Source organism: Oryctolagus cuniculus, chromosome 11 (genome assembly GCF_051225735.1).
Source record: "Oryctolagus cuniculus isolate XC-2025 breed Fujian yellow rabbit chromosome 11, ASM5122573v1, whole genome shotgun sequence".
NCBI classification, from domain to species: Eukaryota; Metazoa; Chordata; class Mammalia; order Lagomorpha; family Leporidae; genus Oryctolagus; species Oryctolagus cuniculus.
The window spans coordinates 113158704-113173024 of NC_142877.1; the positions used below are offsets into that span (position 1 = coordinate 113158704).

The 14321-nt window shown below is 65.4% G+C and overlaps 1 protein-coding gene across 1 annotated transcript; it reads left to right on the plus strand.

Moving 5' to 3' along the window:
- Positions 1-2793: 2793 nt before the first annotated feature.
- Positions 2794-13956, plus strand: RASD2 (RASD family member 2). Its single transcript, XM_051846029.3, has 3 exons — positions 2794-3657; positions 8561-8840; positions 11820-13956. Exons 2-3 carry the CDS (start codon positions 8570-8572, stop codon positions 12347-12349), a joined length of 801 nt encoding a protein of 266 aa, XP_051701989.1. The 5' UTR covers positions 2794-3657; positions 8561-8569; the 3' UTR covers positions 12350-13956.
- Positions 13957-14321: the final 365 nt, after the last annotated feature.

Consider the following 14321-nt stretch of genomic DNA (forward strand, 5'->3'; position numbering starts at 1 on the left):
GGAGGGCTGGTGCAAACCCCCAGAGCTGCGGATTCCGTGGGGCGGGGCGGGGCTGAGACTCTGCGGATGTGAGAAGCCCTACAGATGCTGACGCTGCGGCCTGCGCTTTGAAAACCAGCTGCACATTAGCCTCCCCCGGGGGAGCTTTAAACAGCGCAGCGCTCAGCCCCGGCCACAGAGCAATTAAATCAGCATCTCCGAGCGGAGGAGAGCACAGCCCCCCGAGGCGCCTGCAACGCGCTGCCAGCCTTGGGCAGCACTGTTCTAGGAAGGCAGCCGGGACCGCCACAGGACACCAGCAAATGCTTTATTTCCCTTCGGAGAAATTCACCTCGGCCCCAGCTGAGACGTCCACCTGAGCCTCAGTTTCTCCTGCTGGACGTGGGGCGGGTAGGAGGACTATGTAGAGCGCTGCCTCGCTCTGTCTGCCCTCTCCCCACCCCCACCGCTCCCCAGCCCCCCCCGCCACCTTGTCCCCAAGGAGCGCTTGTGCATTTTGGAAGCCGCACGATTCACTGAGCATTTATTGAAAATTTACGGCGGGCGAGCAGGGACGAATCAGGCCCGGTCCCCACCCCAAGCAGCTCCTGTGCTCACGGGGGTGACAAGGCAGGATGTGACACAGGAAGCAATCGCGATGAGCGCTACTGCATGCAAGGCTCTTTTAGAGTTTATTTCTGACATCTATTGACAGCTATTGTTAACGCCCACTGTACAGCCAGAGAAACTGAGGCTTAAACAGCCAGGCTCTGGTGCCCAGGGGAGGATGAGGTACACACTGTTAGGAAGGCTAGAGAGAGGCTCTGTGGCACGCGTAGGAGTTTGATGAGCAAGAAAATGTGGACCCAGGAGTTGGAAGGACGCTAGGCGCTCCATGGGACCCGCACACGCAAAGGCTGCAAGACGAAAACGAAGCCAGCGTAGGCTGGCGGCAGGGCACGGCGGGACGCGGATCCCGGTTGCAAGCCTTGCACGCCAGGCCAAAGTGTCCAGATTTTATGTCTTCAGCTACAGGGAGCCCTTGAAAACTCCTGAGCAGGGGATGGCATTTTTAAGGAAAAGATTTAGGTGGTCAAGGGCTATGAGAGGGGGCACCAGGGAGCCCAGTGAGGAAGGAGGTGGCTATAGCTAAGGGTCCCCATGAGAAACAGTGTGTCAGGGGGTCGGGAATGGGCACAGGCAGGAGGCGCATGGGTCCTTCATGTGCACCTGCTGTCGACTGACCCTTTCTCCACCGGGGAGTGGGGTGAGGCAGAAGGCAGAGCCCGGACGGCTCCCATTGTGTGGGGATACGGTCGGCGGGGCGTGACCCATTGCCCCTGCAGAGGGAGTGAGTATTAGGTTTCTGGGCTGGCTCGGAGCTGGCCGCCTGCCACCTTCCTGGGGCCCGAGTCCTCCTGACCTCAGCCTTCCAGGTGAAGCGTGCCATCCTGCCCGCCTCCCGCTGCCAACTTCACGGACGGCTCAAGGCTCGTCAAGCCAAGCACACACCCTCCGGGGCTGAAGGCAGTTCCCAGAGGTGAGGTCTGCTTATGGGAGGGAGGCGGGGCTGGGTAACCCCGGCCCTGCCCCTTAGGTCTGGACTAGGCGTAGGGTGAGTCCTGCGCCCTGCCCACCACCTGGCCGCTCCAACTGCACCTGCCTGGCCTTCCCGGGTTAACCTTAAACAGCACCAGGCAGAGTGAGCCCCCTCGCAGACTCACGGTCCAGGCCCAGTAGAGAACAGTGTCTGCCTGTGTCCCAGCAGTGTTAAACCCATTTTATAGATGGCACAACTAAGACTCAGGGTGGTGTCCGAAGCAGGGCTTGGGCGCGAGTCTCTCTCCCTTGGAGCTGCCTACCGGGGGCGTGAGAGTCACAGCCACCCCCAGACTCCGGGTCCCGGGCGCAGGGACAGCCGTCCCACGGAGACCTGACAAGGCTGAGCGCTCTCTCACACCTCGGCGAAACCGCCCATCTCCGCCTCACCCGGGGCACAGCTCCAGCCTCGCCGGCCAGTTTCCAGCTGAAATTTAATAACCTTGCTTTGTTTTCCTTGTACTTATTTTTACTCTTACCTTCTATTTATGGCAAGTGATACTGGCTTCCCATGTAAGGCAGAGATACGACGATTCTCTGAAAAATGTGCTGGGGCGGGGAGCGGGTCTCGGATGTAAAGCGTTAATAGGGGGCGCGTGGCCACCGCGTGTCCGGGCTTAGGGAACGGCGAATGCCGGTCGGCGCGGCGGGAGGCTCCGCCCCGGGCACACGGGCGGCCCCCGACAGCGCTGCGGGCGCAGACCTCCGTGCGGGCGCGCTGGGCCAAGGTGACTCCAGGCCCCTCGCGGTCCCACGTGCGCGGCCCATGTGTCAGCGCAGGGGTCCCTCCTGCTCGGTAGGGGCGGGTAGGTCGGGCACCTGGGGACTTCCGCAGGAGACGGGTTCGGGAGCCGGGGTGGGGGGGTGCGGGGTGGGCGCGGGCTGCAGACCACCCGCGGCCGGCCACCTGCGGCCGGAGCTGGCGTGCGTGCGACTGCGTGCGCAGACGTCAGCCTCCGAGGCCCGGGCCGCCTTCCGGCCCCCGCGCGCGCGTGCCCCGGCGCCTCGAGCCGCCCCCCAGCCGCCCCAGCCCCACGCGCCCGGGCACGCGGAGCCGCCGGACTGCGGCGCCCGGCGGGCGCGGGCGGGGCGGGGCAAGGCCGCGGGCTCCGCTCCCATTGGACAAGGGCTCCGGGCGGGGGCGGGGCTCGGGGCGAAGGCGGGCGAGCGCGCGAGCGCGGGGCAGACGCGGACGCCGGGCCGGGCTGCTCGCCGGGGGCCGCGGGCGCGGGGTGGGCGACGCTCGCCCGGGACCGCCCGCGGGAGTCAGCGCTCCGGCCGCTTTCTGGAGGCACCGCGAGCTCGCCCTGCCGGAGGAGGGGGCGTCCGCCTGCGGGGAGTCGGGGGCCGCGCAGAAAGTTCTCCTCCGCGGGAGGGCGCGGGGAGGAGGCGGGCTAAGGCGAACTTGGGGCGGCGTTCACGGCCCCCTCCCACACACGCGAGCGGAGCTGAGCGCCCTGCTCCTCCGTCAGCTGCTGGCGTCGCCTCGCGGGGAGAGCTGCGGCGCTGCGGGCTGGCGCGGAGGCCCGAGCGACCCCGTGGGAGCGGGCGGAGAGGGTAGCACGGGCGGCCAGGGCAGGCTCACGCGCCCGGGACACGCACGCATCCACGGTCACTTCCAGAGGACACCCCCGAGCCCCGGGTCTCTAGGGGTAGCTCCTTGATCCCCAGAGTCGCCCTGAGCCCGCCCGCCCGCCGGGGAGCCCCAGGCGGGGACCCTCTCCCCATCGCCCCCCCCGCATCGCGCGTCGCCAAGCCTCCGGGCACCTGGCTCAGCAGGAGGCCCCCGGGTCGGGGCAGGGCAGGGCCGGCAGTGGCGAGCCGGAGCCCGCCCAGCGCCCGAGCCCCGCCGACCCCTCGGAGCCCACCCATGGGGCCCCAGCTCCGCGCGCCCCCTCGCCCGGCCGCGCCGCGCCGGGCACCCCGAGCCGCGCGGAGGAGGAGCCCCGCTCAGTGACCCGGGAGCCGCGGCAGCCACAGGGAGGCTCGGCGGCGGCGGCCGGAACGGCAGGCGGTTCCCCACACCTCCAGGCGCTTCCTGGCAGCCCTCCGCGCCGTGCCAAAGGCCTGGCCCGCCAGGTAGGAGAGAGACGGGCAGCAGCCTCGGGGAGTGGGGTCGAAGTGGGGCGGCCCGGAGGGGCGGGGAGGGTCCGGACCGAGGAAAGCTGGGCGCTCCTTGACAAGCCAGGGGGAGAGCTGGTTTGGGTGAGCACCTACTATGTGCCAGGGTCCATAGCAACTTTACTTAGCTAGGAAGAACTGAATTCTGCGGGGCGTGGGTTGGGCGGGGGCTGCACCCTTTCCAGGAAGGGGAGCCTGACCCAGCGTGCTACGAGACTCTCAAAAACACTGCCAGGACTCCTGGAGCCAGCAGCAGCCTGCACAATTGCGTGTGGGTGGGTGGGGGGTGTCTGTGATAGGCCCTGGGCTGGCCGGGACCCCCTCTGAGGACAGCAGGCCAGGGAGCCCCTTCCTTACCCGTAGCCCCTCCAGCTTTCTCTGGGTCGCCAAAGACAGATGTCCCCTGCCTGGGAAGAGTTTCCAGGGCTCAGTGGCCCCGAGGGACCCCACACGCCTCTGGCCAGAGCAAGAATGTTGTCCGGGACCTCTTGCGGGTGGGGGGTGGGGTGGGGGGAGATGCGGGCTTCTCCTGGGGTGGGAGTGACCAGGTGGGGGTCCTTTCACGCCTCTGCCTGCACCCAGCTCAGACTGCTGGCATTAAGTGCCACAAAGAAAGGAACCCGGGGCTTGAGGCCTGCTGTGTGTGCCCTTTGGCTGTACCGGCCTCTGGCCAGGCTGTGGGTTTGGCCCCCCATTTAATGGAGAAACAGCCTGAGCCCCAGGAGGCCGAGTCATTGGCCAGGTCGGGGAGAGGCAGAGCTGGGCTGTGGAGAGCCGTGGCTGCCTCCCTGCTGCTGTCCTGATCTGCCAGGGCCCAGGGGGTTGGCTGGAGGTGGGCGGAGCTGCGGCCAGGGTCTGCAGTGTGTGTGGGGGGAGCAGAGGGGCTGGGGGGAGGGCGAGTGCAGTGAAGCCGGCTGTGGGGTGCCCACCGAGAGGACACGGGCGTCCCCACCCTCAGCCTGCTGTCCCTGCCTGTGTGACCCCCCTCTTCCAGGCAAGCCTTGGGGGAGAGGGGTGCGAGGGAGGAGTGAACCAGCAGGTGTACTTACAGGGTCTGCAGGTGAGCCAGGGGGGTGGGGGGAGTGAGGTGGTAATGTGCCTCCGGGGTCACTCCCGCTGCCACCAGCCGAGGCTTCACTCCGCCGCACACTGTTCTCCTAAGGACTCTGGTTTGGGCCAGGGGTGGGTTCTCATAGCGATCGGAGCTCAGCCAGGAGCCCAGCAGCCTGGTGGTTTCCCTGCCCAGCCAGCCGGCTGTGTGTGCACCAGGGCAGGCGACTCAGCCTCCCTGCCCATCAGCATCCCGTCAGTCCAGTGGGAGCAGAGCAGTGCGTCCCCAATGGGACTGCTGGGAAGTGGGCAACAAGGCAGGGGCAGTCGCCTGCCTGGCCAGGGTCACTATTCCCCTGGGCCTCCCCCCGCCCCGCCCCGGCGTCTGTGCCCCCGGCTGCCCTCATGCTGCTGCGGTGGGCTCAGCGGTCATATCAGTGCCTCTGGCTCCCACGCTGCTGGTGGTCACTGGTGACTCTCAGGTCTCCCAAAAGACCCTTTAAACTGAGTCCTGGCTGTGCCTTCCTGGGGTCAGCCCGGCCCAGGGTGGAGAGTGGGGAGCAGGCAGCGGAGGAGAGACGTTGTGCCACGCCCATCAGTGCCCACCTGCCTCCTCCTGCTGAGGAGAAAGAACGGTGTGGGGGCGGGAGGCGGAGCCCACAGGGGCCCTGTCACCTGGCATCCAGGTGTCAGTGCCTCACACGGCCCCACGTGGCCGGGGCCACGTGAAGACTCAGTGTTATCTCTGAGGACGCAGCCTTGCACTTTATTGCGCTTTCGGACTCCCTGCCTCTCCTCTCAGACTCCCTGCCTCCCCTCTTGGACTCCCTGCCTCGCCTCTGACTCCCTGCCTCCTTTTTCTGGCTCCCTGCCTCCCCTCTTTGACTCCCTGCCTCCCCTCTCTGACTCCCTGCCTCCCCTCTGACTCCCTGCCTCCTTTCTCTGGCTCTCTGACTCCCTACCTCGCTTGCCTCTGACTCCCTGCCTCCTTTCTCTGGCTTCCTGCCTCCCCTCTCTGACTCCCTGCCTCCCCTCTGACTCCCTGCCTCCTTTCTCTGGCTCTCTGACTCCCTACCTCGCTTGCCTCTGACTCCCTGCCTCCTTTCTCTGGCTTCCTGCCTCCCCTCTCTGACTCCCTGCCTCGCCTCTGATTTCCTGCCTCTTGCTGACTCTTTGCCTTCTGTCCCTGACTCCCTGCCTCCTGCCTCCCCTCTCTGACTCCCTACCTCACCTCTGACTCCCTGCCTCCCCTCTCTGACTCCTGCAGCCCATTCAGTCACTGATACTAGTTTACCTGTACCAGGAGTTCTGGGCTGGGGGCTGGGGCGGGACTGGTATGGAGTCAGACGCCATCCCTGGGGGGTGGCTGGTGCCTTTCCTGTACTGTCTGCAGAGGGGACCACCTGCAGAGTCCTCCTGCTCAGGGCTTTGGAGAGGGGCGGTCTCAGGACAGGGAGCCAGCCAGCCCCGGGCCCTCTGTTGGCCGCACAGGCACGGCCAGGGTGCCTCACGACTGTGTGCCTAGCCCTGGGGTCAGCCAGGCCCGCTGGGGAAGAGGGGAGAGGTGGGGCATGGGTGAGCCCCGAGGCAGAGCCCTTTGGCTGTGCACTGTGTCCGTGGGCCGTTCACTGGCACCTGCTGGGTGCCTGGCACTGCTGTCCTGGATGATGACTTCCCCGGTGCATCAGGCATGAACTGGGGAGCAGCGAGGGTCTGACGCCTGGAGCCGGCCCCCAGCTCCTCGTTAATTGCCTCGTGGGCATCAAGGTCCTTATTTGTGAAACGAGAGAAGTAGCAGGAGGAACATAGATAAATAAATAATTAAAATTTTAAAAAGGGGCTGGCGCTGTGGTGCAGCGGGGTTAAGCCACCGCCTGGGATGCCAGCATCCCAAATCGGCCCCAGGTTCGAGTCCCAGCTGCTGCACTTCCGATCCAGCTCCCGGCTAATGTGCCTGGAAGAACAGCGGAAGATGGCCCAAGTGCTTGAGCCCCTGCACGCACTTGGGAGACCTGGAGGAAGCTCCTGGCTCCTGACCCAGCCCTGGTCATCGTGGCCATTTGGGGAGTGAACTGGCAGATGGACGACCTCTCTTCAGATAGATAAATAAATCTTAGACAAGAAAAAAGAAAAGTAGCAGGAAGGGCTTCAAAATGGTCATGGAAATGTGAGATTATAAGACAGAGAGCACCTGGCAGGAACTCGGGGAAGCCCCTCCCGTGTGCTCCATCGCGCGGGGTCGGGTCCCTCCATGGCCGGCTGCTGGCTGTGTGAGGGTGAGCAAGTGCCTTAACCCCTCTGGGCCTGTGTCCTCACCACCGGGCTTCAGAGTTTTGTTGCCACTGGCTCCCGCGGCTCTGTACTTGGCTTGGTGCTCAGTGATGGGCCTGGGGTCGGGGTGCGCCCTGTAGGCTTCCTGCGTGCGCCTCCTCGCGGCCTGTTGCGGTCACGTGGGCACCCTGGCAGTGGCCCTGGCGGGAGGTCTGGGAGAGGTATTTGGAGAGCCATAGCTGGGCAGGGGGGAGCAGACATGGCCACGTGCCAGGAGATGCACGCGCCGGAGGTCTCCGTGAGAGCCGTCTGAAGCACTCTTCAGTGTTGTGGTAGGGATGGTGTGAGGTTTGTGGCGAATGGATGAGACACTCAGAGCTGCTGATGTGGGGCACCCAGGGGTGGGAGCCCAGTCTTGGCCCATTTGATGGGCAAACAGCAGACAAAACCTGCTTCCCTCTGCCTGCAGCCCCCACTCGCCCATCCTGCCCAGTGCCTTGTGCAGTGCCCAACCTGTGCTACTGGTGGAAGCCCCCTGAGGACCAAGGGGATTATCTCAGCAGGCCTGTACCCACTTGCAGATCTGGGGCCGGCTCGCTGTCCTGTAGAGCGGGGAGGGGTTTCTGCTGGCGGGGGGCGACTTGTGGGGCTCAGGAGGGTGGCTGGGCTGTGAAAGGCCTTTGGAGCCGTGGAGGCAGGCTCGCTCAGCTCCACCTGGGCTTTGGAGCTGGGTCTGTCCCAGCCTCTTCCATGGGGTCCAGAGGCTCCCATGGAAAGTTCTGGATGGTTCCCCAGAACCGTGAGCCCTTGCAGTTGGGAGCAAAGCTTGAGTCACCAGTGAGCCATTCCCCTGCTGCCGTCCTCTGCGTCTCCCAGAGGCCGGAGTGAACTCCCAGGGCCTTGGAGGCAAAGTCTTGGGGCAGGAGGTGGAGAGGCTGTCGGCCAGCCGTGGGCAGTGGGCGCCCTCCAAGTCCAAAGCCATGGTCTCAAGCACATCCTGCCCGTTGGCTGCAGCAGCCTGGGGCATCAGCTCGGAGGCTGTGACCTGGACATAAAGACTTTCCCTCCCCGGGGTGCCAGGAGATGCATGCCTGTGGCTTCCCGGGTCTGCCCCGGCATCGCGGGCCCCAGGAAGCCAGGGCTCCTGTCCCGGTGTCTGAGCCGGGCCAGAGCGGGTGCTGAGATCCGGTGACATCCGTGAGCTGTTGCCCTGTGCTCAGGCCTTTGCAGCAAGCCTGGGAACTGGGCTCGCTTCACAGGTGAGACAGGCGACTCCCGGAGAGGTGGAGCTGCTCGCCCGGGGTCAGTGGTGAGGGGGAGGGAGGACCCAGCCCTGCAGCCCGAGCACGAGTGGGCGAGCAGTGCACAGGTGAGCGAGTGCACGAACGAGGGAGTGAAGGAAAGACAGGGAGGGACCGAGCGGGGTGGAATGCCAAGGCTGCGTCCAGGGAACCTAGTCAGACGGTCCCATTTTGCAGATGCAAAACTGAGGCCTACCTCGAGGCCCCCTGACGCGTGCTCCTCTGGCTTTTTGTCGCAGCCCCGAGCCATGATGAAGACCCTGTCCAGCGGGAACTGCGCGCTCAGCGTGCCCGCCAAGAACTCGTACCGCATGGTGGTGCTGGGTGCCTCCAGGGTGGGCAAGAGCTCCATCGTGTCGCGCTTCCTCAACGGCCGCTTCGAGGACCAGTACACGCCCACCATCGAGGACTTCCACCGCAAGGTGTACAACATCCGCGGCGACATGTACCAGCTGGACATCCTGGACACCTCCGGCAACCACCCCTTCCCCGCCATGCGTAGGCTCTCCATCCTCACAGGTGAGGCCCGCCCGCCCCGGTTCCCTGTGCGCGGTGCTGCCTTCCACAGCATTCTGGGAACAGAACGGCGGGTCACGGGCTGGGGTGTCCTGGCACCCAGGTCTCTGCCCTGTCTCGGAGAGGCGAGGGCCGGGCCTGGACACAGCCTGGGCACGAGTGGCAGCCTGGCCCCAGGCTCATAACCCTCGCGGCAAACCTGGGACACAGGTGTCAGCCCCCATTTTACAAGTAGGGAAACTGAGGCCAGGGGTTCCGGGACTTGCTGCGGGGGTTGCACAGCTGGTGGGCGCCGTCTGTCTCTTGGGCTTCACCCATCCGGGCTGAGCTGTGGCCTCAACCGCTGTGGGTCCTGGGGGGACAGGGTGTGGGGCGCCGGGCGCCTGGAGGTGGGGCTCTGGCTCTCGTCCCCACCCTCAGGTGGTCAGGTGGCAGCTGAGAGGGCAGGCCCAGAGACTGTCCGAGGCCGGGTTTTATCCCTGCGTGCCTCAGGTTCCCTGTCTGTAACACTGTGTCACGTGAACACCTGACTCGGGGCCCTGCGAGAACGGAGCTGACGCACGTGCGGTGCTCAGTGTTGGGTGTAGAGTGAGCGGCACGTGCAGCGTGCCTGCCTGCCGCGGGCCGCGGAAGGGAAGAGTGAGTGAGGACCCAGGGCCCTGCCAAGGGCTCCGTGCCATGGCAGCATCAAGGCCGGCGCTGGGCCCATCCCTGAATGCCCTGAGCACGCGGCCCCCGCTTCCTCGGGGACTGCGTGACCCTGACTGCACAGGCGCCCCCTCCCCCCCCCATGCTGGCGCGGGAGCGTGCAGGTAGAGGAGCCCCGGCAGCCAGTGTCACAGAGGTCCGGTCCGGACGGCCTGGTCTCTGCCTCCTCACCGCACAGGGTCGCCCCCCTCTCCCTCCCTGTGAGGCTGCAGGACTGTGAGCACAGTGGGGTGGGGGCGGGGAGGGGGCAGCGGGCAGCCCACGGTGATGGGAGGGGCTGCGTGCTCACTGATGTCAGGCCAGTGTCACCGGGAGGGGGAGAGGTGCGGAGAGGGACGATGCATTCTTTCTTCAGTTTTTAAGAGGTTGGTTTATTCATTTGAAAAGGGAGGGTGACAGAGAGAGAGGGAGACAGAGAGCTTCCATCTGCTGGTTCACTCCCCCAATGGCCACCATGACCAAAGCCAGGAGCCTGGCAGGGACCCAAGCACTCGGGCCACGTTCTGCTGCCTTCCCAGGCCGTTAGCATGGAGGTGGATGGGCGGCGGAGCAGGTGCGACTTGAACGTGTGCTCTCATGGGATGCGGGCATCAGAGCCGGTGCCTTAACCTGCTGCGTCCCTGCGCCGGCCCCAGAGTGAGTTCGGGGTCATGCACCCGCTACGTCGTCACACCCTGCCTCCGACACGGCAGACAAAGCTAACGCCCCTTGGCTGTGTGCCTCCTCCCCCCCCCCCCCGGCCCAGGGGAGCCACCCCAGCATGCTGTGGACTCTCTGTCTGGGCCCCTTCGAGGAGGGAGTTTGTCATTCTGAGCACATCTGTCCCCGGTTTGCTTTGTTCCCGCCCTGGCCTGCGCCTCGCGTTCCAGCCTAGTGCTGGTGCACAGCCAATCCTGAAAGCCGGCTCCCCATCCAGCTGCTAGCCGCGCCGGCCTCCGGCTCTGGGCCTTAGGCTCTCCCATTTGACCCCAGGAGCCCGGGGCTAGCCTGATGGGACGCAGTGCCTTCCAGAACGGCCCACACTGTCATTCTGTGCCCTCCATGCCACCCAGTGAGCCGGCCTCAGTGACACTCCAGTGCCAGGCCCTGGGGAGAGGAGATGAGCAGGTGCTGGGTTCAGGGCACCCTGTTGGCCGGACGCAGCTCTCAACACGGCCTGTGCTGTCACGGGAGTGCCTGGCGTGCTCTTGGGTCTGGAGGAAGGTGGCGGCGGCTTGGCCAGACACTCTCGGAACCAGGGCCGCCTGCTGGCTCCTTGAAGTCCTGGTTTCAGGACTCTCATGTCTACACCACAGGCTGTTAAAAAGTTTGAGCCAAAGAGAGGCAGGGGCTTGGGCAATGAGATGCCAGTCATTGTTGAGACTGGGGAGTCGGGGTGGAGCCACCTTCACCCCGCACCTGCCATCTCCGCGCCAGGCCCTGCTGCTGGTCGCTAACCTGCAGGGCTGCCGCGGAGCTGGCCTGGGCCTTGAAGGCAGCGCTCACGCACTCACCCCGTGATTACCCGAGAAGCAGAGCCCGGCCGTGAGCCGACAGCTGGGCCGAGAGTCTGGACTGCCATGCTGAACCCGCATGCTCTCGGCAGGTGCCTTTCCCTCTGTGAGCCTTGGAGGCTCACCTGTCACGCGGGGTAACACGATCCCCCCAGGGAGGAGTCCGCGGCACGTGGCTGTGGTGCTCGGGTCTCAGCAGGTGCTTTTGCTCATTGTCGTGACTGACACTGGAGCTGACCCAGCGCCCGCCACTCCCCATTCACTATCTCACAAGTGGTCCCGTAGGGCAGCATTTCGTCCACACAGGACAGGCGGGGAAGCCGCGGTGTGGAGAGGCCATGCGGCCTGCTCACGGCCTCGTGGCTGGTAAGTGGAGGAGGCGAGGGGCAACCGCGGGCCTGCCCAGCACCCGCGTACCCTGCCGCTGCAGCCACGAATGCTTCTGGGCTGCTGCTGTGTGTCCGGTGCTAGCGTGGGTCCCAGGAGAGGTGCTGGGCAAGACAGGCCAGGCCCGGGCTCTCGGCTACCCGAGCACGGCACTCGCCAGGCAAGGCCAAGTCAGTGACCGTCTGTGGGTTGTGAACAAGGGTCCTAGGCCCTCCCTGCCTTAGTTTCCTGCTCTGAGAAATGGGGAGAATGAGAGAGCCTCCCATGGAGTCACGGAAGAGGGCGGTCAGCGCCCCCCCGCGTGGGGCCCGTGTGGGTCAGCGGCGGGAGCTGGCTGCAGGGAGGGGCGGTCTGGGCCGGCTGGGAACTCACTTCCCTCCCCCTCCTTCCCCAGGTGACGTCTTCATCCTGGTCTTCAGCCTGGACAGCCGGGAGTCCTTCGACGAGGTCAAGCGTCTGCAGAAGCAGATCCTGGAGGTCAAGTCCTGCCTGAAGAACAAGACCAAGGAGGCGGCCGAGCTGCCCATGGTCATCTGCGGCAACAAGAACGACCACGGCGAGCTGTGCCGCCAGGTGCCCAGCACCGAGGCCGAGCTGCTGGTGTCGGGCGACGAGAACTGCGCCTACTTCGAGGTGTCGGCCAAGAGGAACACCAACGTGGACGAGATGTTCTACGTGCTCTTCAGCATGGCCAAGCTGCCGCACGAGATGAGCCCCGCCCTGCACCGCAAGATCTCCGTGCAGTACGGCGACGCCTTCCACCCCCGGGCCTTCTGCATGCGCCGCGTCAAGGACATGGACGCCTACGGCATGGTCTCGCCCTTCGCCCGCCGCCCCAGCGTCAACAGTGACCTCAAGTACATCAAGGCCAAGGTCCTTCGGGAGGGCCAGGCCCGCGAGAGGGACAAGTGCACCATCCAGTGAGCAGGGAGGACGTGGGGTGGGGGGCAGTGCCTTAAAGGGAGGTGGCCCCAGACACCTGCTGCCCGCAGCCCCCCGCCCGGGGGGCGCCACAGCAGTCTGGTCCAGAGACCTGGCCCGGCGCTGACCTCTGCCCGCTCCTCCGCCTCCCCACCTGCCCGCCCGCCGCTCCCCTCTGAGCCCCTGCCTGTGGCTTCCCCGCGAGAGTCGTTTCTCTGAGCACCGAGGACACCTCTGGGAGAGCTCTGGCGGGAGCCTTCCCCTCGTGAGACCGGGGGAAATGCTGATGCCAGAGAGGCCTGCACCACACAGAACCTTCTGGAAGGAGCCAGACCCAGGACGGAAGCGCCCGAGAGCCAGGGGCCAGGCCCGGCCGGGCGTGGTGGCAGCTGATCTCCTGCCTCCGGCTCTGCTGTCTCTCCCCCCACCCCCTGTCGGCCCGGCTCCCCGCCGGGACCTTCGCCCAGTGGCTGTGCTTTCCCGTGTTGCAGCTGCTCCCGTGGCTTACGTAGTCGTAGAAGCAAGTCGTGGGACCCGTAAGAGCCCAGTGCCCCTCCTTGGCCAGGCCCCGCCCAGCTCAGAGCCGCTGTCTCCCCTGCTCCCCACACAGGCGTCCGGGGCCCCGCCTGCAGCTAGGCCCGTCACTGCCAGCCCGAGCTGCAGAGTTTGGAGACATTTGCTTGGAGCGGGGCTGGCAGGCCAGGGCTGCTTCTCCTTCATGCACCCATTTCACAGAGGAGGCAACTGAGACTCAGAGGGGCGGGTGACAGGTCCCAGGTGACAGCCTCGCCCCCTAGCTAGTTCGAGACCGAGCTTTGCCCCAAGCCAAGCTGTCCTCTGCTGAGCTTGGTTCTCGAGCATTTATTGAGTACCTGCTGGATGATAGGAAACAGAGGAGGGTGTACACTCCGTGTCCCCAGTTCTGGCCTCTGCCCACCCACGCCGAGCATACTCGGACAGGTTGGGCCTGTTCCGTGTGCCCCAAGGCTGGGGGCTCTGGTTACCCCCACATACTAGGTGTGGTGGGCTTCGAACCTGTACACCAATGGCCCTGGTCATCAGCTCCTCACAGATCCATTGTATATCTCCCTTTAGGACCACGAGAAACCAAGGTGGTCATCTAGCGAGGTTCTGCAAGGCCCAGAGAGGTTAGATCACTTGTCCCAGGTCACACAGCAAGTCTGTCAGCGGCAGAAGCAGGGCTAGCTCCAGACGTCCAGTGCCCACCACGAGGGGGCCCCTTCTGGTACCTCCTCAGCCCCTGGGGCCTTCAGGGATTTGGGACGTCTTATTGTCCACCCTCTCCCGAGGTCAGCCTGGAGGGCTCCTGTAGATGGCTGTGGACACGGTGCCCCTGTATATACATGCACACACACGTGAGCACACAGGCACACATGGCCTGCCCCGGCTCTGCACACCTGCACCTGGCCAGCCCAGCCCCTGCCTGCCACTCAGCTCAGCGCGACCACCCCGGCTTCTGTCCCCATACCCCTGAACAGACCAGGTATGTGGGCTGCGACGGGGGTGTGACCTGGTCTCCCCCAGCCACGCCCCTGCTGCTCCAGGTCTCTGTGTACACTCTCAATTAAAGTGGGTTTGTTACAACACCATGACCTTGACTGTGCCTTCTGTGTCACCAAGAGGTGCCTCCCCACCCAGCCACAGCCAGCCTTCCCCTCCCCCCGTGCACCTGCCTGCTGCCCTGGCCATGGCACTGAGTCAGTCTTCACGTTCAGATTTGGTAGCAGGGAGAAAGGTGCGGGGTGGGGGGGGGCTGCCAGCCCAGGCCCTGCTGGACCCTCCGGGCTGTGCGTGCTGAGAGGTCCCAGCCCCTTTGTGGGCAGGCAGGAGAGGGCGCCCCTGGGGATCGGTAGCTCCCTGAGCGTCCCTGTGTCTCGTTCTCGCAGAGCAGCGAGTTGGCCTCCAGGGGACGTTTGGACACAGGCGGTGGTCAGGACTGTAGGGTGGGTGCTGC